Source organism: Camelus bactrianus, chromosome 3 (assembly GCF_048773025.1).
Source record: "Camelus bactrianus isolate YW-2024 breed Bactrian camel chromosome 3, ASM4877302v1, whole genome shotgun sequence".
In the NCBI taxonomy this organism is placed as follows: Eukaryota; Metazoa; Chordata; class Mammalia; order Artiodactyla; family Camelidae; genus Camelus; species Camelus bactrianus.
This window is the reverse complement of record NC_133541.1, coordinates 65,506,473-65,532,277: the sequence shown is the minus strand read 5'-3', so window position 1 is coordinate 65,532,277 and position 25,805 is coordinate 65,506,473. Positions and strand designations below refer to the sequence as shown.

The window sequence follows — 25,805 nt, the reverse complement described above, 5'->3', positions numbered from 1 at the left end:
AACCTTGAAATTCCCTCCAACCCCTGCTGTTTTTAGTTGTTTCTGGGGAAGCAAGAGCGGAATTCTCTCTCCATTTTATAAAGGATTGGTGACCTACATGCGACAACCGTTACTTGCCTGTCAGTTCTTAGGTTCTTGAGCCATTTTGACACTCAGTAAAAACTGTACTGAAAATGACCTAGAAGAGATCAGTTGATTTCAGGTGGTGGCCTGAGAAATCAAAACTGCTGCTTGCTCCCAATTAGTCTTCTCTTCCATCTGCACATTGAGCAAACCCTCCTCCCCAAGGTCAGACAAGTCTCTTGAAACAGGAACAGGTAGTACACATATTCATAGGGCCAGGATTTTGTTGGGGGGCTCAGAGGGGCAGAACTTCGAATTGGTGAAACATCCTTGGCCTTTAGACAAATTGTCTCTCCGTCAACATTAACTAGTCTCTGGAACTTAAGACCTTGCCATTGTCATGAGGGACTGTGCCTTTGTCTTTCCTATTTAAATCTTTGCTAAAGGTTCCTTTTCCTCTGTTACCAATCATAGTTATCTTAAAAACCTTAATAAGATAATAAAATACACTAATTCATAGCACAATTAAGCCTTTAACTGTGGTTTCTGTTTGGCTTGAAAATATAACAGGTTTAAAGGACATACAGCTGAGACACATAATCATAATCCCACAATATTTGCATTTTACCACTAAGAGATCTATGCTTCAGTAAATTAATTAACTTGCCCAAATCAACTGGAGTACATTATTTAAAAACTAGTGTATTTTCTTCCTCCTGAAACACTGTCTGTGATTTTAGTGAGACTTATCCATAAAACGTCACAGCCTTATCATTTTAGAGTGGAAAGGTGAGGATGAATTAGGCAGTATCCTCATTTCATTGCTGAGTAAAGCAGGGTGAGAGATATTAGGAGACTTGCCTAAGATTGTCATCTGATTAAATTTCATCATCAGAACAAAAAAAATGGAACTTCTGATTCATAGGCCATGTTATTTCTCTCTTTTTTTTTTTCTATTTGACTAACCTTTTTGAAACATTTGCTTTATGAGCATATGGATTCGGTAATGAAATATGTAATCTCACTTTTTTTAATTTTATTTTTTATTAAAATGTGGTTGATTTATATTGTTAGTTTCAGGTGTACAGCAAAGCAATTCGGTTATATATATACATACATATTTTTTTCAGATTCTTTTCCATTATAGCTTATTACAAGAAATCAAATATAGTTCCCTGTGCTATACAGTAGGTCCTTTATCTAATTTATACATAGTAATGTGTATCTGTTGATCCCAAACTCCTAATTTATCCTCCCCCCAACCTATTTCTTTCCCCTTTGGTAACCATGGTTTTTCTATGTTCATGAGTCTATTTCTGGTTTATAAATAAAATTTGTATTTTTTTTTTTTTGGATTCTACATATGAGTGATATTATATGATAGTCTTTCTCTGTCTGACTTACTTCACTTAGTATGAAAGTCTCTAGGTTCATCCGTGTTGCTGCAAATGGCATTATTAGAAATCTAATACATAAATTCTTAAAATGAACATAAGCAAGGAGGGGAAATAAGAGATTTGTAGATATTTAAAAATCCTTGCATCCTTCAGATAAATCCCACTTGATCATGGTGTATGATCCTTTTAATGTATTACTGGATTTGGTTTGCTATTATTTTGTTGAGGATTTTTCCATCTATGTCTATCAGTGATATTGGCCTATAATTTTTTTTGTGTGTGTGTGATGTCTTTGTCTGGCTTTGGTATCAGGGTGATGATGGCCTCACAGAATGAGTTTGGAAGTCTTCCTTCCTGTGAAATTTTTTTGAAATAGTTTGAGAAGAATAGGTGTTAACTCTTCTCTAAATGTTTGGTAATATAATTCACCTGTGAATTATGTCACTGGTAATTGGTCTGTTCATGTTTTCTATTTCTTCCTGATTCAGTTTTGGAATAGTGCACATTTCTAGGAATTCATCCATTTCTTCTAGACTGTTTCATTGGTGTATAGTTGCTTGTAGTAGCCTTTTATGATTCTTTGTATTTTTCTTGTGTCAGTTATAACTTCTCCTTGTTCATTTCTGATTTTGTTGACTTGGGCCCTCTCTCATTTTTTCTTGATAAGTCTGGCTCAAGGTTTGTCAATTTTGTTTATCTTTTCAAAGGACTATCTCTTAGTTTCATCACCATGGTGGTTTTAACAATGAATTGTCATTTGAGAAATATCACCTTGAAATGTGAAGGGAAAAAAATCACATAGGTGCTCTTCTCTATTGAGTCAAGAGATAGTCCCTGGACTTTCCAGCCATATTAAAAAACAAATAAAAACTTATATTGCATTTATCACACAAGTAATATATAATCATTACAGGTAATAATTATTACAGGAAGAAGGCAAGATGGTGGAAGGGAGGGAAGAAAGAAAGGAAGGAAGGGGGAGACAGAGGGAAGGAAAAGTAAAAGAAGAAGAAGAAAGGAAGAGGAAAATCACCTGAAATTCCATTAGTCAGTGATAATCACCATAAAACATTGTAGAGTACACCTTTTAATTCTTTTTCATATGCATGTAGATATATTTTTCTAATAAAAATAGGTATCTTATTCTTTTCTAACCTGCTTTTATTTTTTTTAACTAATCAACATATGGCTTTATTGCGAAGATAGATATACCTAAGGTAATTAAACAAATCACCAATTGTTGGACATTTAGACTATTTCCAATTTTTCTTTATATTATTTACATAATCATAATTAATTTCTTGGGATAAAGTTCTAGAGAAGGAATAAATATGTTAATAGGTTATTAAAGTGCTAAAGCTTTGGGTATTATTACTAAGTTGCCATCTAAGAAAGTCATACAATTTATATTTTCACCAAGAGAGTCCCCAAAGTACCAGCAAATATTGTCATTCACTGTAATTTTAATTACCATTCCCTTTTAGTACCAAGCAGTAACTTTTTTCCCCAAAATGTTTATGGACAGTTCATCAATTATATGATTTCTAGACCCGAAGAAGTCCTCCTTCCCCATAGCTTTAAACTAGATTATTGAGAAGCCGAATTCCCAGTTGAGCAAGGCACAAAATATTGCCGGATTCTGCTAACTCTAACATGTTGTCTGACTTCAAAGTTTCAACGTACATGGAATCCGAGCCAGAGGTCATCCGATGCTTGAGACTGGCACTGACGGACGCTGTCAAGGACATTGTACAGCAGATAATATCTGTGATGAGCTCTGGGAGAAACGGGGAGACAAGCCTAAACAAGCACCGTGTTCCTGAACGTCTGCGTGAGAGTATTCCAAAAGAATGGAATTATGTCCCTAGAGAAACCAAAAGGAAAGAATCAAGCAAAGGTATACTTCTTTTTCATTAAGAACACATCCCTGAAGAAGCAATTTTCTAAGATATAAGAACAAGTAAAATTCTAAAGATTGTAAGATTTGTAAATTGTAATAGTCTTCTTTCCACCTTGTATTTTTAGGATCCCTAATTTTCGTTACTACGAGCCATATGATCAAAAAAACTAGAAATGAGAACAACTCAAGTGGTTATCTTCTTTACTTAACTAACAGTTCAAAATTTTTTGTGATATTTTGTGTTCCTGTTGGCATTCACAGATTTGTCACATGATTTTAAATCTATTGAGTAATTGAAAATTCATACTCTCAAGAAGATTGCTCTAATATTTAGTTTATTCTTTTTTTGAAATTTTTCCTTTACAACTGCCAATTATTACTTTCTTTTCTCCTGTTAATACACCTACATATGTAGCTTTTAGGTCAAAAATAGCACCCCATTTAGTAGCTACACATACTTTCTTGACAGGGTTTTCTCCCCCCCCCCCCAATACCTATGGTTCTGGATTCAATGCACTGTTCCTCTTCAGAGCAATGCATCTACCAAATGTATTTAAGAACTACCGGATACCTACATTATTCATTTTTTTATTAATCAAGTCCTCTCTTCTTAAATGGTTTCTTCCTACCTGGATATTTTTACTTTTGAGAATTAAGATTCCTTTGAATGTATCTTATGTATCCATCTGTATTCATGAATCTTCTTTAGGATTTTTATTTTTTTTTATTTTTTAAAAAATTATTTAGGGCGAGTATAGCTCAGTGGTAGAGTGTGTGCTTAGCATGCAAGAGGTCCTGTATTCAATCCCTAGTACCTCCGTTAAAAAAAAAAGAAAAGGAAAACAAATTTAAATAAATAAATAAATAAATAAATAAATAAATAAATAAATAAATAATTTATTACTTGTCTTTTTTGGGAGGGTAGTCAGGTTTTTTTGTTATTTTTGGTTTTTTGTTTTTTTAATAGAGGTACTAGGGATTGAACCCAGGACCTTGTGCATGCTAGGCATGCATCCTACCACTGAGCTATACCCAGCCCCCTAGGATTTTTCAAATAAAGCTTTTCGCTTTTATTTTCATCTTTAAAGAAGACTATTTTTTCACTAACTTTGAGGAAACGTTCAAGAGTAAAATACTCCAGCTGAACCTACTAAGATCAATTGCGGGGACTAGCCTTTCTTTTATTCTTCTCCATGGAGATCCTAAATAATGTGCCTCTTATCCGGCAACCTGATATAAGAGACTCAAATCAATTATCTATCTTTGACCTTTCATAGTAATGCTTTAATTCTGTCCAAGCCCTATTAAACTGCCTCTGACTCTAGTAAAGCCATTTAATTGAAATGGGAAAATGTCAGCTTTTCATTACTTAGATTCTTCCTCATCTGAGTTGTTGCCATCTCTCTTTATAGGTTTTGGGTATTTCATAGATTTTGAGCAACACGGGAGTCAGGATCTGTAGTTTACATATCATGTCATATGAGTAGAACTTTGCTTATGACTTTCAAGTTGTCAAATTCATGAACATCTTTTTTTTTTTCACAAGCATTTTGGAACTCTTCCATAACAATTCCAAGAGCCTCTGTTTCCCCCCAAATGCTTGCTTTGTAGATACCAGTTCTTGTGGTTTTCCATATTATATGATGCTCATCATAAAATTATCACTATGAGTAGAAGTACAACTTAGCCATGAAGGAGTGTCAAATCACATAAACACATAAAATAAAGTGGTGGAGGAAAGTAACTTTATAAAGCCAGGTGGTTATGACAATAGGAGATCATTGTTTTTCATGTCTATCCTCTTCTAAACTGACAGAGCTCAACATTTATTTTCACTACAATGTATACAAGACACATAATATGTACCTGCCAGACATTAAGTCACTTATTCATTCAATAGATATTTACTAAGTAACTTACTACTACATACCTGGCACTAGTGTTGAGGCCCCAGATAAACTGTGAATAAGGTATCCCGTCTTGGTGCCTGAAGACTAGTCTGTTTCCAGACAGGTACAAGACAATTCTTTGGTGTGTGGGAAGAAAGAAGTCAAAACTGCTAAAATTTCATGCAGAGGTTGTCACTGGAACTTTCCCTTGATCTGTGAGTGAGCCAGTCATGTGCTGGAAACATTGTTGGGGAGGGGCTGAGCAGGGTAACCTCACTCCTTTGTTAGCTTTCAGCATTCAGTAATCAATTAAGGTTGTCCTTTATATTTCGCCATCTAGTTTTAACAGAATTAATCCTCACAAAACACACAGTGGTTTTAACATAGTCCTGTAAATCAACAAATCAACTGCAGTTTAAAACTATTACTGGGAATACAAGGAAGAGTAAATACTGACACAGTGAAAAAGTTCACACTTAGAAATATTTCTAACAAGAGCTGTTCCTCAGCCATATTATAAGGTAGAACAACGATAATCTGATCAGATTTGGACAAAAAAAATTTTTAAAAGGGAAATGTGTGGGAAAACTATTTGAAATACAGCTTCGCATACATTGTTGTTAAACATGAATTCCTCCTAAATGAATATTGTGTCTTGAAATATTAGCTAAAGATAGTTTGAAGTCATCTTGATTAGCAAAAAGTTTCAAAACTAAGCATCCAAAACATGAAGATAAACCTCTATAATCGTTTTCAGCAATGTTTTAAGTCTAATGATATTTAATTCAGTACATTGCAAAATTCATCTAAATGATGAAAAATGTTTAGAGGCCTTTTTTTTTTTTTTGAGGATTCTAACTTAATACAAGACAAATAGTCACTAGCTTAAGGGAACATTTGTCCTTCCTGACACAGTGAAAATGATGGATCATGGAAAACACTATGCTGACCAGCTAAAATGCATTTCTCTATTTCTTTGTCAGCAAATACTGGTACATACAAAACAATGAAGATTTAAACAAATAAATAGTACAATAAATTATACAGTGTAGGAGATTTACTGAAGAGTTGAATGGAAGTTCAGATGTTTCTGATGTAGTTCAGCTTAGGTATTTGCAACCTTCTGTGTCAAAGAGCAAATACACAAAGAACTGTTTGTTTTGTTTCTTTGACCAACAATTAAATGAAAGTTATACCAGAGAATACATTTTCTTACCAATAATTTAGTTTTTAAATAAAAAATGCCTTATGGGAAAATAGCTGAAGTAATTGTTTTAACTGAAACAATGGATTCTAGAGAGGAAACAACCACAAGGAAAATGTATTTGTGGTGCCATTCACATGCGGATTGTTGAGAAAAAGCAATGTCAGAAATACACCAAAGTGCTACTGGAAGACACTAAGATCATTTATTTTATAAAAATCAGAAATAATAGTTTTTATAAAAACCAGTATCACTTATGAAAATATCATAGGTGCACCTTTAAGAACTTATAAGTAGAATTTTCTAAGATGACTTAAAATATTCCAAATAAGAGTTTCAGTGATTTTTGAACATTTTTCTTAAAAATACAAAAATGAAGTATTATTCCCTTTATCTGCAAGAACAACTAATTGACATATGAATGATGAATATTTATTAGTCAAATTTCAAAAACAGCCTTTGCCTTTGATAGTTGAGACTGAAAAACAAGTGTCATGATTTCACAAGCATGGTTAACGATACACTTGTTCCATGTGGATCTATGTATGTTCATGGAGTGGCTTTTCCCCCCTGACACCCATTAAAACCAAGTATTGAAACAAACTAAACTTATAACCTGTCATTTGAATCAATGTATCATAAACTGTTAAAGCCCAGATTTTAAAATAATAAAGCATATTAAATCATATTATCTGAACTCAATAATTTATTATTAACATTATATGCCATTAATAAACAAAATTTAATTATAAAAATTTAATTATGTTAATTAATTAAAATTTAAATACAATTAGAATTTATTATATAATAAATTACCATTATTAATTGTATGATTAATAAATAATTAAAATTAATTATAAGATATTATTTGTATTTATCGAGTTTATTATAAATTTCCTTTCTGAATGTTTTATAATCCACAAAACATATTATTACAGTCACTAGTACATGCATAGGAAGGAAAAAATGATAAATATATAACTATACATCTCTTATTGCATTCATTCAGAGACATCTTTTCACACTTTATCAGCTCTGAAATTGGGACAGCTCTTACAATATATTACATGTATATGACTTAGACAGAATTCAACTTACTTAAATAAAGACAGAAAAATGAGTATGTGGCATTCTTAAAAGATCCCTCCCTGGTGTGTTGTTAACATCATCATAGACTCAGAGATTCTGTGATTAGTAGAATGGATTTGTCATCAGCCTGAATGTTCTAAATGGAATTTGCCTTAAGCTTTAATAAAGTAGTTGGGGATTTGAGTACCTGCAATCCTCAGATTTTATAAATATCAGTAGAAGTGCAGGTGTGAAGAGAATTGGTAATCTTTACCTGATATCAATTTAGATTGTCAAATGTTTACTCAGTATGTGCAGTTAAGCCCTCTTTAGGATTAACAGAAGGTAAGATATAATCTTTTAACTCAAATACCCAACAGTAGAATAGGGAATATGAGACACAAACACATACAGAACAGTAAAAAATTTAAGATAATTTAAGAATACTAAGAAGAGTGGTTTCTCAATTTGCTTCATCTATATTTTAACCCTCATCTAAACATACGCATTTGAATTTAAAAAAATTTATTGAGGAACTATTTTTACCAAGTACGGATCTAGGTGTTTTAACATTTATTATATTATTTAATACAACAATTGTATGAGATCATTGAATATATGTTGGGCCCATTTTTTACAAACTTATAAAGACTACTCCAGTTAATTTAGAAAATGATTCCTAAATTGCCATGAGATTCTGAGGAATCACTTGGCTAGACATATGTTTTCCAAGAACTTTGCACTTTTTTAGAGCAGAGTGACTTCTTTAAATGTCACAGATATCTTGAAAAATCTTTCACATTGTTTCGTTATTTTTGTTCAGCAAAAACAGTAAAAAAAAAAAAAAGAAGTTTTCCTGAAGAACTCAAAGCTACCTTCTTTTGATTTTTCACTCAGTCCCAGTGTTCAAATTCAACCATGTATATAGTGGATTGAAACACAGTGTCTGGCTTTGTGGGATACTTGAGGAATGAGGAGATTTTTTTGCATGCTCTTGAGGAACTTTTAGTCTAGTTGTAAAGACAACTCATGAATACATCAATAACAATATAACATAAAGAGTAATAGATGATAATACAGAAGATAAACTTGACACATGTTGCCAAACGTGACCTAATTACCAAACAGTCGTACGGATACCATGTTCAAATAAATTCGTTGGAGGAAAGAACTTTGAATCAAGAGTTGAAGAATATATATGAATGACCCATGAAGAGAGAGTGTGTTCCATGTAAGCAAAGAGGATAAAACAAAGAGAAGTTTCACAGAAACTGGCTGAGGCAAGACTGTGGAGTGTTTTGACAGTGATGCTCCGGAGGCTGATCTCATAACAGCGGAAAAACAGCTAAGACAATTGTAACAGGGAAGTTAGATAATAAAGTCCATAGCATAGGAATCTGGCTTTACAGTTCAGGAGGGGAGTTGGGCACAGTCTGGAGCAGGGAGGTGAGCTAGGAGAGTACTGCTGTAGTCCAGATGCCATTTTGAGGAAGGGCTTGAGCAGGTCGTCGCCATGGTCACAGTGCGGTAAAACTGGATATCAGAGATGAGGGAGTAGGAGGATTTATCCCTGGTCTGGTATGCAGGGTCAACAGGAATATTTAAGATTTAAAAGGACGGAATGGAGGGAAGGACAATGTGAGGAGAGGAGGGAGGGAGGGTTGGGAGGGCCAAGGCAGTCTGGGAGGAAAACTGAATTTGGTTTTAGTTATGGTTTCAGTTAATGATGACTAGGACAGAGAAGGGAAGTGCCTATCAGGGAGCTGGAGTTGTAGGATTGCTATCCTTGAGAAAGGCCAAGACTGAAGATTCTAGAATCATTTAGAAGAGTGCTCTCAACTAGGAAGCTAGGGGACATTTGGCAATGCTTTAGAGATATTTGTGTTCATCACTAATGAGGAAGACGCCACTGGCATCTAATGAATGTAGGACAGAGATTCCACTAAAACATCCCACACTGCACAGGTCAGCTCCTTACAAGGAATTACCCGGCCCCAAGTGTCAATGGTGCCAATGTTGAGAAACTCTGATCTAGAGAGGGAGGATCAATAAATCCTTCAGAGAAATGACCCCAAGTCAGGGAGAGTAGAATTATGTCACTAGGTCAAGGACTCCTTAGCAAATACGTTTAAGAGGGGTTAGTAGAAGTGGAACTAGCACAGGACACAAAGAAGCAAAGGAGAGTAATAGAAGTAAACATGAACCAGTTTGTTGATTCTTTTATTCAACAAATATTTAAATGAACAACTGTTACAGATGAGGGGCTAAGTGCTTGGGATGCAGCAGTGCCTTCCTAGAGCTTATATTCTAGTGGGTGGAGATAGATAACGAACAAACAAAGGCGATTATTGTTAGGTGGTGGTAAGTGCTGTAATAAAGGCAACACAATGGGGTCTAATGACAGGGAGGGCCTGGGGGCTGGGCTGGGAGGGGCCTGAAAGGACTGCTTTAGATGGGATGGTGAGGGGAGCCTCTCGGAAGAGGCGACATTTGGATTAAGAATTAAAAAAAGAGGAGCCAGTTCCAACAAGAGCTGGAATGATTCTGTCATGGATTCCAGTGAGGGGAGGAGAAAGGCTTGAGGAAGGACCAATGACCACAACGAGGTCCAGCAGGAGTGCCTTTGAATTTGTTCATTAGGAAGACATTGGACCCTTTAAGGCTGCAGCCTTAATAGATGAAAATTTAAGTAATGATTCTGAATTTTCCAATCTTCATTTGTGGGAGAAAAAAGAAAGTTTGGGGACTTGGGGAATTTTAGGCAGCACTGCTGAGGACCGCTGTAGAGTTCTGTCAGAATATGTCAGGCACTTGCTCCTCCCGACAATTTTCTCCACAGAAATTAGACATCCCCACACAACACTCAAAACAACACAGTGAGGGAATGCAGATGCTAATATTAATCATACCTTTTCTTTCTTTTCTTCCCCAGGCGTCACAAGGCTTGTGGCTCAGGCGGTGTCTATTGTAATCAGTGAGTTACCTACAGTGATTGCATGTTTGCCTCCCCCAATTAAATACTTCTTTTTTCTGTCTGAGAGAAAAATGTCAGAAAACTTTTTTGAATTGAAGAAAGCTGGCCTGCTTGTCTGGAACTTGATTGTAATTATATGTCGGATATTTGAGGATGGAAACACTGTGGAACTTTTAACAGGTGCCTCCCTTGACAGCTGGAGTAAAGACAAACTCAGTCTAATCTGTGCGTGTTTGGAAAGCATCATGGGAGAGCAGACAACCAACCCTCATCAAATGACCCAGAAGGTCCTACGGAGCATTGAGCAGCAGAAACCCAACTGGATTGAATGCCAATTTTTGAAAGCAAGGAAACTGAGCACCGAATGGTAAGGTGATGTTTTTCTTTGACCGAATTTCAGCAAATACATGCACAAAAACAAAATCACCAATAAACAACCACCACAACAAAGTACTGTCAGATAGGCAGCAGTGCTATCGTTTTGCTGATAACTTCACGGGAACTTTGATGAATACAGAAAAAGATAAATATTCCATTAAAAACTGGATTGTTAAACGTTCCTTGTCTTATTAAAATTTGAACCCCACTGATACACTGGAACATTATACTTGTTTAGTCACCGTCTTAAGGTTTCTGATTAAAAGGGTAGTAGTTAAATCCAGGAGAATTTGGTTTCACTCCTTTTCAGTGTGCAAACAGGTATCTAGTGGATAGCCTGGAGCTTTTTGCAAATGGATTGGGCATGGAGATTAAATTAAGAAGGAATTAATGGATATGAAGGCTCTTTATTGCTCTCTGTGTACCTGATTGTCAAAAAGGTACACATTTTTCATCTGGTAACGTAAGAATCCCAGAGGGCGACTGGGGCATATCACACTCAAGCTATAAACACACCCAGCTGTTTCTCTATGAAAATGTCAGCCCTCTCATAGGTTTGTCACTGAGAACCAAGTGATTTGTGGTATTGTGAAAGATCTTTAAGGGCCCCTGATGAATTTAAATATGCACATGGAGTCCTCCTGTCTTAAAATTAGTCTTCAGTATAGAATTGCATGATATTGATAAAGGAGTTTTGGCTCATATGGCCTACAGATCACTAAGGCAGCCTCGGGTTTGTTTTTTTTTTAACACCACTTACACACACTGTCCCCCATTCTTTCAAAATATATTCATGTTGCTAGAAGATACTATTATAACTTTCTGCCTGCAATGACTAAAAGTTGTTACTTTTCCTAGTACATGGCACTAATCAAGAGCTCAGGCTTTGGAATCAGATGGAGAAATACAAATCCCTCGTAAGTGGGCCGTCTTGTGAAAGTTATGGAAGCTCTCAAAGCCTCATTTTCAGGGATGACACCAAGCTGGGAGAATGGTTTTGAAAAATGGAATAACATTTGTAAAGTTCTTAACATCAACCTTAGAACTAGTAAGCATTCGTTATTTATGAACTATTAAAATATGTTGCACTCACTGTTTAGGTAGCAAATACTCTTTACTGGTTTACATTCATTTGTTAAGACTTTACATTCATCCAAATGGGGAAATGTGATTTTCCTGGTCTTGTCGTCCTGACTTCTAGAAACTTCCTTCTGGGGCATCCCATGGGTAGGAATAACAATAGCAGTCAGGAGAATGCTTAGCAGCATTGACAGTGACCTTCTTAATCTTTACATTTGCATTCCATACCAATTTACACGCTTTAATTCAAAGACTAAAAGATTAAGGCCGCATGTCATTATCCATGGCAGTGGGTATAAAAGGGAGAGAGAAGAAGAAGAGGAAAAGCAGTGGATCTGATTATAGTTATAAAGTTAAATTGACGATACTGATGAATTAGGAGCTTCTCCATCAATAAGATCAGTTTAAAGTAATATCTTGAATATACCTGGGGCTACCTACCAGAATTCATAAGTAAAAATTTTTCCTTAAAAGCTGATTTTAGTTTTTAATAAGCAGCACCAACACATCCGGCATCTCCTATAGTCGGAAATTGTCTAGCAGATATTTGGCTGATTAGCTGTCCATTGCAACATGTACCCAAAATAAAGAATTGCTGATTTTTAAAAATGTTTTACAGCCCTCAGAGATCTTGAATGCATATTATGTAACTTGTAATTAGCATAACGCTATGTGTTTCTCAATTTCTTAAATAATACCAATATACAAAAATGCAGATTTAAAATTATTTCATTTATTTGAAAAAGAGTTAAAATTGACCTACAAAGTCACTTTAGGTAATCTCTTATGAATTTGGGTGCTACAGAGATGTTTCATCTCGATTTTGATTTCAAGTTGATTACCTAAGATACACATGGACTTCTACCTCTATGCATTTCTCACAAATTGATGATTATTTCGTTCACAGATCTATACCATGGGGAAAACGTATTTTAAACCATGATGTCTATATATAGGGGAAGGGTTGCTTTGCCTTTACCATATTTTTTTTTGAAGTATGAGCATATAAGCATTTAAATTAAAATAGTTCTTTTAAGATAAATGAAATCTTAATTCCTCATGAAGATTACCTTAGAACGACACAATATCATTTAGATAGACTTCTTTCACTTGCATCCAGATTTAACTTTGATTTTATGGAAATTGTGAGAATAACTGCAGTGGAAAGGTGGCAGCTATAAGCAGTGCTGTCTGAAAGCATTACTATTCATTAAAATAACCTTCACTTTGTAGTAACACTCAAGCTGTAAACAGTCAACTTAGATTCTGGAGAACACACAGCCCAAAAAGTAAAGAAATGTCTGTCTTTGCAAAGTAATTTGTCGAGTTGAAGATTATTGTTTTTCATCATGGTGACCCTGACTTGGCTGGCTGGGTGCATATACAGATTAAGATTAATGCAGTTATTCCTTGGCTAAGGTCTGCCTCTTTCAGGGCACATTCTCCCTAATGACATGATTGATAGGCAGTCCCAAATCCAGAGAGGAACTCATTAATCATAGCATTGACTGAATCCAATCATTTGCTTCACCTGCACAGTGATGGACAGGAAAGGATACAACTCAGGAGCTGACACTGAGACACTCCTTTGTCAGAGGGCCTCAACTTTTTCACTGCCAGCCTCTACAAAATCTGACAAGAAATTTTGCTTGCCGCCTGTATGCAGCTTCAAAAAATATATTTACAAACTTCTTTCGTTGCAACAGGGTCTTTTTTGTTTGTTTAAAGATTTACTCCAGCTAATGAATGTTTCTAAGAGTACGATTTACTTTATTTCTTAGCAAGACTTATATAATTGAAAAGTTCTTTTTTTTTTAAAGAATGTTTTGAAGCTACATGTGGAAGCAATATAAAAGTTAATGTCCAGCAGCTGGCTATCATTTGGTTCAGTCTTCAGGTCAGCGGCACTGACTCTTAGCAGAACTAATTTTATAATCATGGCAAAATCTCAGTAATGAACTGCAGTATAGAGCTGATTACACCACAGTAAATTTCATTTAGCCTGGGAAACAGTGGAAAACCAGGCGTTTTCTTAAGACTTAGACTGCAAAGCCTAATATGATCCCAATAGCAATTGTAATAAGGAAATTAGTGTGGAATATAGATGATGTAAGTTGAATATCATGATTTATGTTGCACTGGTATGGCTCAAGAATTTTAAAAAATTATGTCATCCATTATTACTATGTACATAATGTTTAAAATCAATAATAAGCATATGAGTTCCTATAAAACAAACATTTCACATGTATAATTTGCACGTTCCTAGTGTGGTTGTAATAGACCCTTTTCCTGAAAGAATAAGAAGCAGGGTGGTGACTTTTGCTGAGTATCTGTTAACCTAGAAGAAACAGGAGGGTCATATATATTTAAAAGGCAACAAGTGTCAAAGGCCAATTTCAAATGCGCAGTGGTAAGCACTCCTGCAGGAAGCGCCCGGCCTGTAGTTAGCATAGTGGTCTCCCCTTTTGGCACTTTAATTCGTCTTTAATGTGTTCTCAGACAGGTGTAAAGAGTTCTCGACAAAAGACAGAATACCAAAGCTATTTCTGGCCTCAAAGATACTTTTTATCCTCAAAGAGAAAATACAAATTATTTCTTACATGTTCTTAAAAAGAGATGTTTTGTTTTCATCCCATGACTGTAGCAATTTCAACAATTGCAGTAATGGGAAAATGTTTTATACGTAGGAGTATAAATGCAATAAAGAAATGTTTTAAAAGGGACGATTCAGTTTTTTAAAATGCTTTCAGGTGCTTAGTTCTAAGGCACTGTTTATGTGAGCTGCAGCCGTTTGGGAAGGCTTACCTACTTGAGCAAAGTCTTTATGGGTGCTTTGAATGTGAGATTCACATCGACTCTCCACACTCAATCTCTTTGATTATTTTCCATCTTTACAATTCTCTGCCACTGATACTTACATGCTTTCTTTGTATTTAGTGCATTTATGACAATAGAGAAAAGCACAGCCTTAGAAGAAGGAGAGACTGCTCTTGAACTGACTGAGCAGAAAATAAACATGATGGTCCTGGATGTCTGCCACAAACCAGGTGGCAGCGAGTACCTGAGGCAAATTTATCACATCATGCGGCTCAATGAGGTAGGGAAACGGCCTTTTTACCAAGCAATTAGGTGTGTACTGGCCTGAGGCAGCGTCTGCTGGCAGCTAAGGGTTAGTCAAGGAGGTGATAATACTTCTTAAAGTCAATACCAAACTCAATATTGCATTATTAATAGAATCTATTCAGCCCCGGCTGTGCTGCATTTGTACAGCAGAAGCTTCACCGAAACAATGTAGGTTTTATTTATATGGTTTAAACAATAACACGGCTCATAAAGTCAGTTTGGTTCTGAATTGTACAGACTAGAGGTGTAGTTTGGGAATTGTGTATTTGTGACCGTTAAGCTGATGTGAAAATCTGGTGTTTGTGAGATGAAGCATTTTCTGAAGGGAGATGTAGCTCTTCCCTTGTAGACATCACACTGGCGTTGGTGAAGCTGAAGATTTCTTACCTAAAGAGGAACTTCGGAAGAATATTGAACTATATTCGAGAGCAACTAGATTAAGCCAAGAAAATGCATTAATGCATGGACACTGATTAGAACCAACATTATGCTTGTCCACCTCTCTGCTGGGTTAGGCCTCTGACCTTGCATGTTTCTGGCTGTTTTAGCAAAAATGTAGAGTGGGTATCTCAGTTATTGAAATGATACAAGTTTGCTAACTTACTCAGGTTTTTAATTTGATAATAGGTATTTGGATTTGTGTGTGACATCTAATGTGAATTAGAATTATGTTTATATTCGCAAACACATGAATGCATTTTTAGGAATAATAAAAAGGGTATAATATGAATAATGTTACGATACAGTGTTTTATCTCAATGAGGTAGGCCTTAAAAACCATAAATTTCCGAGGGTGGATTAAACTCTACCACAGCATTTACAACTCAGTTATGTAAATGTTTTCCCCGCTATTATCTATGTGAAAGTTACTTCAAGTAAATCTTGTTTTTCGGCTTTTTGAGAGGTGACCAACCAGTCAGTAAACAGGTGACGTAACAATGTACTCAGGGATCACCTGCGAAGGATGCGCGGGCTTTGTAGCTATGAGAAGTGGTCTTGTTCCAACAGTAACACAACCTATTCACTCTTGCTAATGATCTCTCTTGGTTTTTTTTTTAAGTTTTCCATTTGGGGAATGCAGGAACCCCGTGGTTTTAAGGCTAATTGAAAGGCCTCCACTGCGAAGTCATGGTCTTCATTGGCATGTCCACCTGGCCACCTAGATTGACAAAGTAATTGTAGTAAATGAGGCACAGATGTTATAGTAAGATTACCCAGAAAGCCTTAGTAAAATGGCGTCAGCCTCCTTCTGAGCACAGCGATGGCTGGTATACGCTGCCGAACTGATAGAATAGCCCTCTCTTTCAAAGTTCCGTAACTCGGGAAAGATTGGTAATCACCAATAAGCAAAATCAACAAAAATCAGGCTGGCTATTTGTTGGCCATCAGCCACCTCTGGTATTCAGGAAATTCAGAAGCAGTTTTTTCCCTCGGAGAACTTGTGGAACTCTGAGCTTCGGAACAGGTATGCTCTGAGATCTGATGGACCTAAGACTCTCTGCTGGGACACATTTTGATTAAATTCAAAGTTACAATTTTTCTTTCATAACAACTGAGTATGCTTGCTGTTTTCAAAACGTCTGTCAGATAGGAAGTCAAACTAAGTAGTTGGTGGTTTATTGTGCTGAGTGAGACACGGTGCTGCTAGGTAAGGGGAATATTGTGAGGTGAGGCTAGAACCAAGGGAAGTAGCCAGGCCTCTGCCTTGTGACAGCTTAAATAACACAGGCAATAAACAAACACCAACACGAGGGTGACTGAGTGACTAGTGTCGTACTTACGGCCGCTTTTATACTGTGAGGCATTGTTATCCTGTAGGTGAAATTGCACTGTGATGTTTCTTCGTTTGATGAGTAATGCTGAGTCTTTTTTTAGCGCTTTCAGGTGTGCTGCTAAATATTACTCAAAAACATAATTACAGATACTGGCCTGGGTGAGTGGAAGAATAGGTGTGCCTGGGTTGAGAGACAGGGAATTAATGAGAGAAAATGAATTTTTTAAATGTTTGTCTTTTGAGATAGTGTCCAAGCCCTGAAGTCTAAATGGTGGTTGAATCCTGGCCATGAGCACAGATGAGAGAGGCTGTGACTGTAGACTTGGTGACTTTAAATGAGGATGGTAGTCGAACTCATAAGACTGGTGGATTTTTTCAGTGGAGAGCAACAGAGAAGTGATTACGGGTAGAGGAATAAGCTTTGATGTTACTGTAAGGAGTGTGCTCAAGAAAGGATGTTCAAAGAAGAATGTGTTTCTTCTAAAGAAACAGATCACATTAGCAGTAAGTCTGGTTAAAGTGGTGCCACAGAAAATCTGGGGCTTTTAAGAAGGGGCAGTGACAAGTGTCAGTATAACAGAGAGGTCAGAGAAATCCACAAGGGAGAAAATGCCATTCACTGTGTTCACAAATTGGAACGGACTTCTTTCCCTTTTTTGAATTGTGGAAACAAAAAAAGCCCAGCTATAGCCACGTAAGGGGAAATCAGTGAGAGATTGTTATTAGCTAAAACAAAGCAGTTTTTCAATGAAAGGGGAGTGTTTTATTCCTTTTTAAATATTTATTTTCAGAAATCATGAGAGAGAAAAATATTCAAAAATCTAAATCTAGGCATACAGTTTTTTTCTGATGGCTTTTTCATTATCTAACAGTGTTTAGTGAATCCATGTGTGTGTGTCACATGCCACAGAATTAATCATTCTAAAGAGATAAGGTCCACAATGAGCAGGTTTAAGAAATGTTAGCTTAAGCAGTGGTTTCTTTTGATTTGTACGTTTTAGGATCTGAAATTTGCCTCCTGTGGTGAATACAATGGGTGTTCTCTAGTCATGAAGTTACAGAGACACAGGGAAACTGTCAGGGAGCTGAGACCAGAGGTTTGGCTTCTCTTTGACTCTACCAGTCTCCCCTGTGACCTCAAGCTTGTCTCCTAACCTTTCAGAGGCAACTACTGAACATGGTGTGGGCCAGAGGTTCTCAAACTTTCCCGTACCTACCAGTCTCCTGGGAAGTCTTGTTAACAGGCAGATCCTTATCTTGGGGTAGGGGCTGAGGGTCTGCTTTTCTAACATGCTCCCAGGTGAGGCTCATTCAGCTGGTCCACGCCCCAGGCTTTGAGTAGCAAGGGTTTTCCATATGACCCTTGACGTCCTTTTCAGCTCTAACAATCTGAACCTAAGTCCTAACCCTAGCCTTGAAGAAAAAATTATATTGTGACATAGTAAAAATCAGGAGAACATTTCTGTTATATTAATAGTATAATATTAATTATACTGATAGTTTGTGGGAAACTTTTAAGTCATTTAAGTTTATCACTTTCCAGAAGGAATCTTGTAAAAGTAAATTCGGGTTATTCACCTTTTTATTTGTGGATGGAAAATGAGATATAATGCAGTAGATTGACATTTTTTTTTTCCCTAAGCTGTCTCTGGCAGTTGGGGTAAAATTAAAATTACATATTTTGAACTTCTATTGAACCGTCATATTTTTCAGTCCACAGCAGGAAACTAGAGTTTAGGAGCTCACACTGTAATTAATTCTTCCTAGAGTGCACTGCTTGTAGTGAACCATCAGAGTATTTAGCACTCTGCTGAGGCTGGGGCAGGTAGCAGCTACACTTAATGAATGAGTGAGTAGTCTTGTACTGTGAGTAGTCACGCACCTAAGTTAAGCTTTGGTAACCAGACATGTTTACATGTGAACCGATGACAAGATGATGCCTATTAAAAAGATTCTGTTATATCAAGTGTACATTCATTCTGTGAGAATTTGTTAGATGGTTTTCTAATCTGTCCTATCTGTTAGGTGAACCTGTTTTTGCTGGGTTTATTGCAATCCTAATTGCTATGTCCTCTATGTTTCTTCTGAAAAGGTATTCTGTCCTATGGCAAGTAATACACTGGAATCTAGCAAATGTGCTGAAAGGGTACATTTAAATATTGACCAGTTTATTTTTAAAGAGAATATATGCTTCCTACCATCACAACTTGTAATTTGTTTTTTCCCCTTGAAGGAATATTTAAAAGAACAGCTGTTTTCTATGACTGGTTCAGAGCAAAAGCCTTTACCCATCCGACCTTTAAGGACAACCTTGAGGAGCATGGAAGATCAGCCCTCTGCCTTTAACCCTTTCCATGTGTACAGGGTGTTTAGTGAAAACATGCTAGATCAGGTATGTGGAAATTAAATAGTAAATTTAATTTAAACTGGGGGTTTTGTGTTTGAATATTTACTCATAAGCTTTTTTCTCTGGGAAGCAAGAGGTCTTGTTTGTGTGGTCTGCACAAATTGACTTTGGGGAAGTTATTTTACTTTCTTTCTGTTTATCAAACTGATTTGTATGTTCAGTCTATAAAATTTAACTTTTGACCAGGTCAGTTCACTGTAGGGGGAGGGAGGATCTGCTCAGCTATGTCTGTGGAAGGCCCGAGACAAGGCAGCTTTTCTCAGCCTTCTCGTCCCCGGCCACCCCCCAATATACATACTCACAAAACACCTTGCAATCTATATGAATTTATATAATTTGCCAAGTAAATTATGGAAGTTTTAAATTAATTATAAATAGAGCATTGAGCTCCTATTTTAAGCGGCATGAGGTAACTCTGCTGTTTTGTAACCCTAAATACATTCCTGAATTTACAATGAATTTGTTAAATCCTAAAGTCAGTCATTTGGAATAAAGTCAATGTGATAAACACCACACATTTTTTAATGTCAGATTATGCCATTGTATAAGCTGCATGTTTCGTAGTTACATTAAAAAGCTCAACTTTATGCCAAAGTGCTTGAAACCTAAAGTTGCTCTTGCTTTGTTCATTCTTATGGTGCCTTTTCCCAGAAGCCTTCTGACAGAGTGTTTGAACTAACAGGGCAGAAGAGAAGGATTGCTTGACCTAGAGCTCTGACGAAAATAAGAATTAAAACAATGGCCTAATTCGGGATGCAGATAATAATTTTACCATGCCTGTTACAGCCTGAGTCTGCATTCATCAATAGTGTAGTAGAGTAAGACCTTCAGATGCTGACAACCCGGGGCAGAATTCTCCTGCTCTATGACAGGATTGCAGTGCTCCATTAATCAGCAGGTGACAGGGCACAGTTCTTGTTGGATTTTAAACATTGGCCTGCACTCTTATTATGAAAACTATTTAGTTTGAAGGGGCATAAACATCTATAATACTTTAAAAGCAAACATTTTGTCTAAAAATTTTGAGTTTACTGGCTGCCTTCCTGTGTTGTACATTAGATTCCTCCAACCGTAGATAATCATTGTAGCTGTTAAATTCTCCTCACTTCATTTAAATAAATGGCATGTTGTATTCAGTTCTGAATTATGAGGTTATCTTTCACAATAATTTTTCTCCTTCCTTTGTTGTGAAATTATCTATTAAATGAGAAAAAAGAATTATTTGTGTTAATCATTTACAGGTCCTTGTAAGTTCCCCTGTAAAGCATTTTCTTAACTGACAATATTAATATCACACTCAAATTAAGCTGTGTCTTATAATTTGAGCCATAGCACTTCTAAGTTTTTTTTTTAATCAAAAAACTCTGGGTGTTCAAAAAAAAAAAACCCTATAAATTGATATGTGGAAAAGTTGCCAGTTATTTTTGCTTTGTTTTTCAAAGAGTCACCCTTTCAGAGAAACTTGTTGGGCAGATTCCATTAGCACTTGGAAGAATAACGACTCAAGAAATTGATTTATATTTTTATAAATAATGGCTACATCCCCAAATGGATTTATAAATTAATTGCTGTCTTATTGGAATAAAAACCTTCTTCTGTGGACATGATTGATGTTATCTGTCTAAGTCCTTGTTCTGGACCCCCCTCCTTCTTAGTTAGTCTATCACAGCTGGAGCTTTAATTTACTGATCATATTAACTCTGATTAATAACTAACAATAGCATCTTCTCATTTATCAACAGTCAGCCATCACAAAATGGAACTGGAATTGGTCAAACTTGCTGCCAAATTATCTGGGACTGGATAAGATGACCTTCAGTGTGCTGCTCAAAAACAGGTAATACTGTTGGGGATTTGGGGGATATAGTTGGAGGAAAAGGATATATATCTTTTATATATAGGATGTACATGAATATATAGATATATCTGAATTACACAAAGTATAGTTTCTAAATGCTGTTTTTCCATAGTAAACATTTGCAAAAGGCATGGAAATTTTTTTCTGAGATGAAATTGGTTGTTTTTAGTCTGAAATTTTTAATATTCTTGACTTTGTGTATATAATAGTTCAGTATTGTAAACAGCTAAAGTTACTGACTTGAATGTCATTATAATGCTATGCCTTTGTTTACAACAATTTAATGAATGCATACAAAATGCCAAGCCAAATCAACTAGTCTAATCAGGGGAAACATATAAGTAAAACTGTCATGATTGAATTTTTTGCTTTTCAGCCAGTTATTTTGGCACCATCTTGCTTTGGTCTCAGTTGCTTATTACTTAACACACACATGCATACGCACATACACATACACCCCAGGACGACCCAATAAGACGATAATATGATTTCAGCCTAGGAGCCTATACATGTAATTTATTTTGCACAGAAGTATAAATATTTTCTTTATATTTTGGATTAGTTAAAATGTTTCTTTTCCCATACCTTTGAAGTTTTCAGTGAAAACTATAAGGTGTAAATTTAAAATTTAGATTACTCTATTAAAGTATCACATTTTCACATAAGGTATACATGTGCGAGACTGCTTTCATTTTCAGGTGCCATCTGTTTGCTGTTGGTAAGTAAGTACTATTTTCTATATAATCTTTGTGATGTATAATATATTTTCTTAATCTTTTTGAAAAAAAATTAAGTATCTTTTTTTTCTAAAAGACAATAAGAACAGTGGAATAGTAGAACTGTCAGGTTATCCTTGAGAAATCTGGGTGCATATAGGAAAATATCTTGAGAGAGAGAGTCCAGTATTTCCCAGATGAAAGTTTGTTTGTTTGTTTATTTTTTAAGGCAGCTTTATTGGCAAGAAAACCTGTAGCTTAGATGTGTGGCCACAGTGGTGTTCCTAGTATTTCATCCCTGAATGAAATTCGCCCACCCATCATGGACAAAAGTGAACAATCCAGAAGCTTCCCCATCAAGGAGAGTCTTATCCCAGCAAGCTCACCACCTAGCAGGCAGTAGTTCAGAACGCACCCTATTAATGCACAAGTCCCCCACAGGTGCTCCTATCCTGTCCGAAAGTTGCTTGGAGAGATGGGAGGTGGGGGTGGTAGAGGAGAGGCCAGGTCTTCTGTTGAGTCTGTGGTTACATGATGTTAACACAATGTTAAATGTCTGTCTGAAAACACTAGGAAAGATAAGTCATTTTCTCCCTGCTCTTTGGAAAGTTTTGAGCTTATGTAGATGAACTATATTTTCCTAAGTTTTTTCAGCTGTGACTTGTTGCTTCTAATCCACTAAATGGTACTCAAGGGGCAACACATCCTTCAAAACTTACTGCATAATATTGGCATTTAGGTGAATTTGTGTTTTAACAAAAATTGCACTTGTTATTTTTGTTTAACAACTTTAGATATACCTCAGTTAGGTGAGAGCTGTTCGAGTCTATTTACCTGAGATATTATGTGTGGGACTGAGTGGGAAAAAAAGAACTCTCACGAATTTAGCCAGAAGTAGCAGGTCAAAACAGTTCTTTTGGAAAAGTGTCATGAATTTTTAATAGAAACAGCTAGAATCTCATCTTAGTAAGAGCCTTAGATTTTAAAAGAATGGTATGAAAAGCATTCTGTTCTAACTACCACACACCACACGCTACAATGAATATAATTGATCTACCTTCGAAGGATGAAAGACACCTGAGAGTTTTTAATCTCTTTTAGCACTTTCCCATTTATTTTAAGAATGTTATTTATGAGACTTGATTAATATTGAACTGGTAAGGAAATTTTTTTTCCTGTTATTTTCTCCGAGAGACTCTCTTGTTTGGATTTATCTGAAATGCTGATTTCTTGAAAAAAATAGTGCATTGAATTTTTGACAACATGGTTATTTGAAGTTATGTGTCTCAAAAATGAGACCACAGAACATTGAGCTTTTAAAATGTTGTATGTGCTATCCTACATCTAAAAAATGATGCTTCTTACATACAACCATGATCTCAGAGAGTAGGCAGAAGACAAAGAAGAAAACCTAGAGTAGCTCAGCAGAATATGCTTAGTTCTTTTACCCAAACTTACCAATTAAACAAATCACTTACTCTCTTTGTGTCTCTTTAATTGGACATAGATTTGTACTAATCTATCTCTACACAATGGTTGCGTGCATATATGGTGTTGTAAGTGTTGTCTGGGGACATAATGCTATGAAGAAAAGTGAACTCAAATACATTAATAGGAAAAAGTTGACGAGAAGGGAATACTTTCTGTTCACCTCCTAAATTCCTTTGTGTCTGACTTCAAACTTAGTATCGTAAGTAGACCGTCTGTGGACTAACTCTCCGCACTCCAGTGCCCTGAGAGAACCAGCCCTCCCTCACTCCCAGAACAGGAGGATGGAGACGGGAAAGCAGGATTCCTGGGCCCTCTGGCCAGTCCTATTGTGAATTTACTTTAGGAAAGTTACCTAAACTATTCAACTTTGGATTTTCTTATCTTTAAAGTTAAGTAATGATGATAATATGTCTACTTCATAGAGATTGGTGACACAGTCAAGAGACTGTTAAAGGATGTGGAGTGTTTTTGAAAGTTTAAAATACGTATTTAGGAAAGTGGTAGCACTAGTGTAATGCATTGTTAGTGTCTGACCAGGTAAGGAAACAGTCAAGGTCATTTGGGGTCAGTAGGGAGTTGGAGGTGGGATTTGGAGCAGTCAGGTTATACCTGAAGTTACATATATGGAGGTTGTGTAGACTCCAGGCCTAAACCAGTCCCGAGGGGCAAACAAGCATCAGGTTAGGGAACAGGCGGCAGGCCCACAGGTCTGTAAGACAAACCGTGAGAAGCTGAGCGAGGAGGAGGATCTAAAGGCCTGTGAGCAACACTGGAGGTAAAGGCTCAAGAGATGAGCACTTGAGGGACCGTTCAGTTACATGAAAGAGGAGATATGTTGGTACAATGTCTGCATCTGAGACAGTACTGGCCCTTGTGCCACAGCAGATTCTATGCTGACTCCCAAGACAGAATACATCTTAAAGTGGCTGCCTGAGTCCTTGGCAGGGATGGGCGCTCTGCCCACTCAGGCCTCATCTCAAAACACATCCCTCCAATTCTGATGTTCTAAGTTCATTGCCTTCTTCCTTTTCTTTGGATTCTGCAAGCTCTTTCCCATTTTAGGGTCTTAATATTTGTAGTTCCCTTAGCTCTTCCCACAGCCATCACCATCTTGTCCATCTGGGGCACATGTTAGCTCCTCAGAGAGGCCTTTCCTTAAAGTGACCCTCCAAGTCACACTAGCATTCTACTTTACCGTGCTTTCTCAACTGAGTTCTCACTATCTGAAATCATAACAACCAACCTACCAACACCCCCACCGCCAGGGTGGAAAGTAAAATCCATGAGAACAGTGCCTTGGCTGCCTTATTCCAGCTGTGTCTTCAGTGCCTAGATGAGCCCTTGGGCATATAGCAGGCTCTGAGTAATATTTCTTGAATTAATTAACAAACAAATGAGGAATAAGAATGCAGAGAAAAGGGTCAACCCTTGACAGATGAACGCAGTAAGCATTCTCTAACGGTAGTATTTGATCAATAGTCATGTTGGCATAAGACATGTACCCTGGAAAATCTAAAGTAAAAAATTATGTGCCTATTCATTCTCTTCATTTTCCAAATTTGGATGGAAATTGGGTTAATTAAGCTTTGTATGTTTAAAGTGCCTGTTTTCGTTACCATGCAAAATTCAGCTCAGATTAAAAGCATAGAACACTGATCTTTATTTATAACTAATTGATCCAATTCAAGCCATAAGCTCTTCAGCAACAAAGTTTATTCTGTACTCCATGATTCAGAAGTCTTCTGACTTTTGGGTAATAGGGTTTGTATTTCTTAAGTGGTACTAACTAATGTTGAAAAAATTAAGATGGAGTCAACTGACAAAATATCCAACCAAGCCTTTGTAAAATTGTGATGGGAGTCAAAGAAATAGGTAGTAGCCATGGCCTCAGAAAAGAAATCCTGAATATATATTAATGGTATGTTTTTCAACTTGATTTGCCACTGTGGAAAATCAAGACTCCTTAGAGGTTCAGAAAATCAACACATATAAACATATATATCAGTTCTACACCTTTACCTTTAATGCCATATAAGAGTAAGTACAGTGATTATACACTGATCTTTTGAAATAATAAAGGTACTTTCACAGTGTCTTACTATTACTTTCTTGCTTTCTTTCTCACCTACTTTAAAATAAATCCAGATTATCGAATGAGATGGTGATTGCATTTGCAGGAGGGCTTACCAAGAGGAACACTCCCTATTCCTCCATTCATGGCGAATCTCCAGATTGCCATTTTGATACTGTTTCTTTGTCACTGGAACAAATTTATGTTGCTTCTTTTCTCTTTGCCTTATTTATTCCAGACTAATTCCCAAGAATTGTGTTGTTGAAAATAATCTGTGCATACAGTGGAGTGCTATGTTGTTTTAACCGTCTAAATATACTGCATATGAGTTTGGCTTCGAGTTGAGCAAACACAATTAAATATGATGGCAGGAACAGCAGAAGGGGTGGTGGTGGCAGATTTCTGGCTA

At 36.4% G+C, this 25,805-nt stretch overlaps 1 protein-coding gene across 8 annotated transcripts in view; it reads left to right on the top strand.

Annotated features, from left to right (window-relative positions):
* Window positions 1-25,805, top strand: part of KIAA0825 (KIAA0825 ortholog) — a 348,749-nt gene that overhangs the window by 153,995 nt on the left and 168,949 nt on the right. For 5 of the 8 annotated variants that reach the window (XM_045512550.2, XM_045512549.2, XM_045512547.2 and 2 more), the window contains 5 exons: window positions 3,133-3,357; window positions 10,454-10,862; window positions 14,894-15,053; window positions 19,087-19,245; window positions 21,003-21,097. In XM_045512550.2, the coding sequence (XP_045368506.2) occupies window positions 3,133-3,357; window positions 10,454-10,862; window positions 14,894-15,053; window positions 19,087-19,245; window positions 21,003-21,097 (1,048 nt within the window). Of the gene's footprint in view, window positions 1-3,132; window positions 3,358-10,453; window positions 10,863-11,731; window positions 11,887-14,893; window positions 15,054-19,086; window positions 19,246-21,002; window positions 21,098-25,805 lie in introns of those variants that run through there. The other 3 variants (XM_074360354.1, XM_045512551.2, XM_074360355.1) reach the window with 3 other exon arrangements.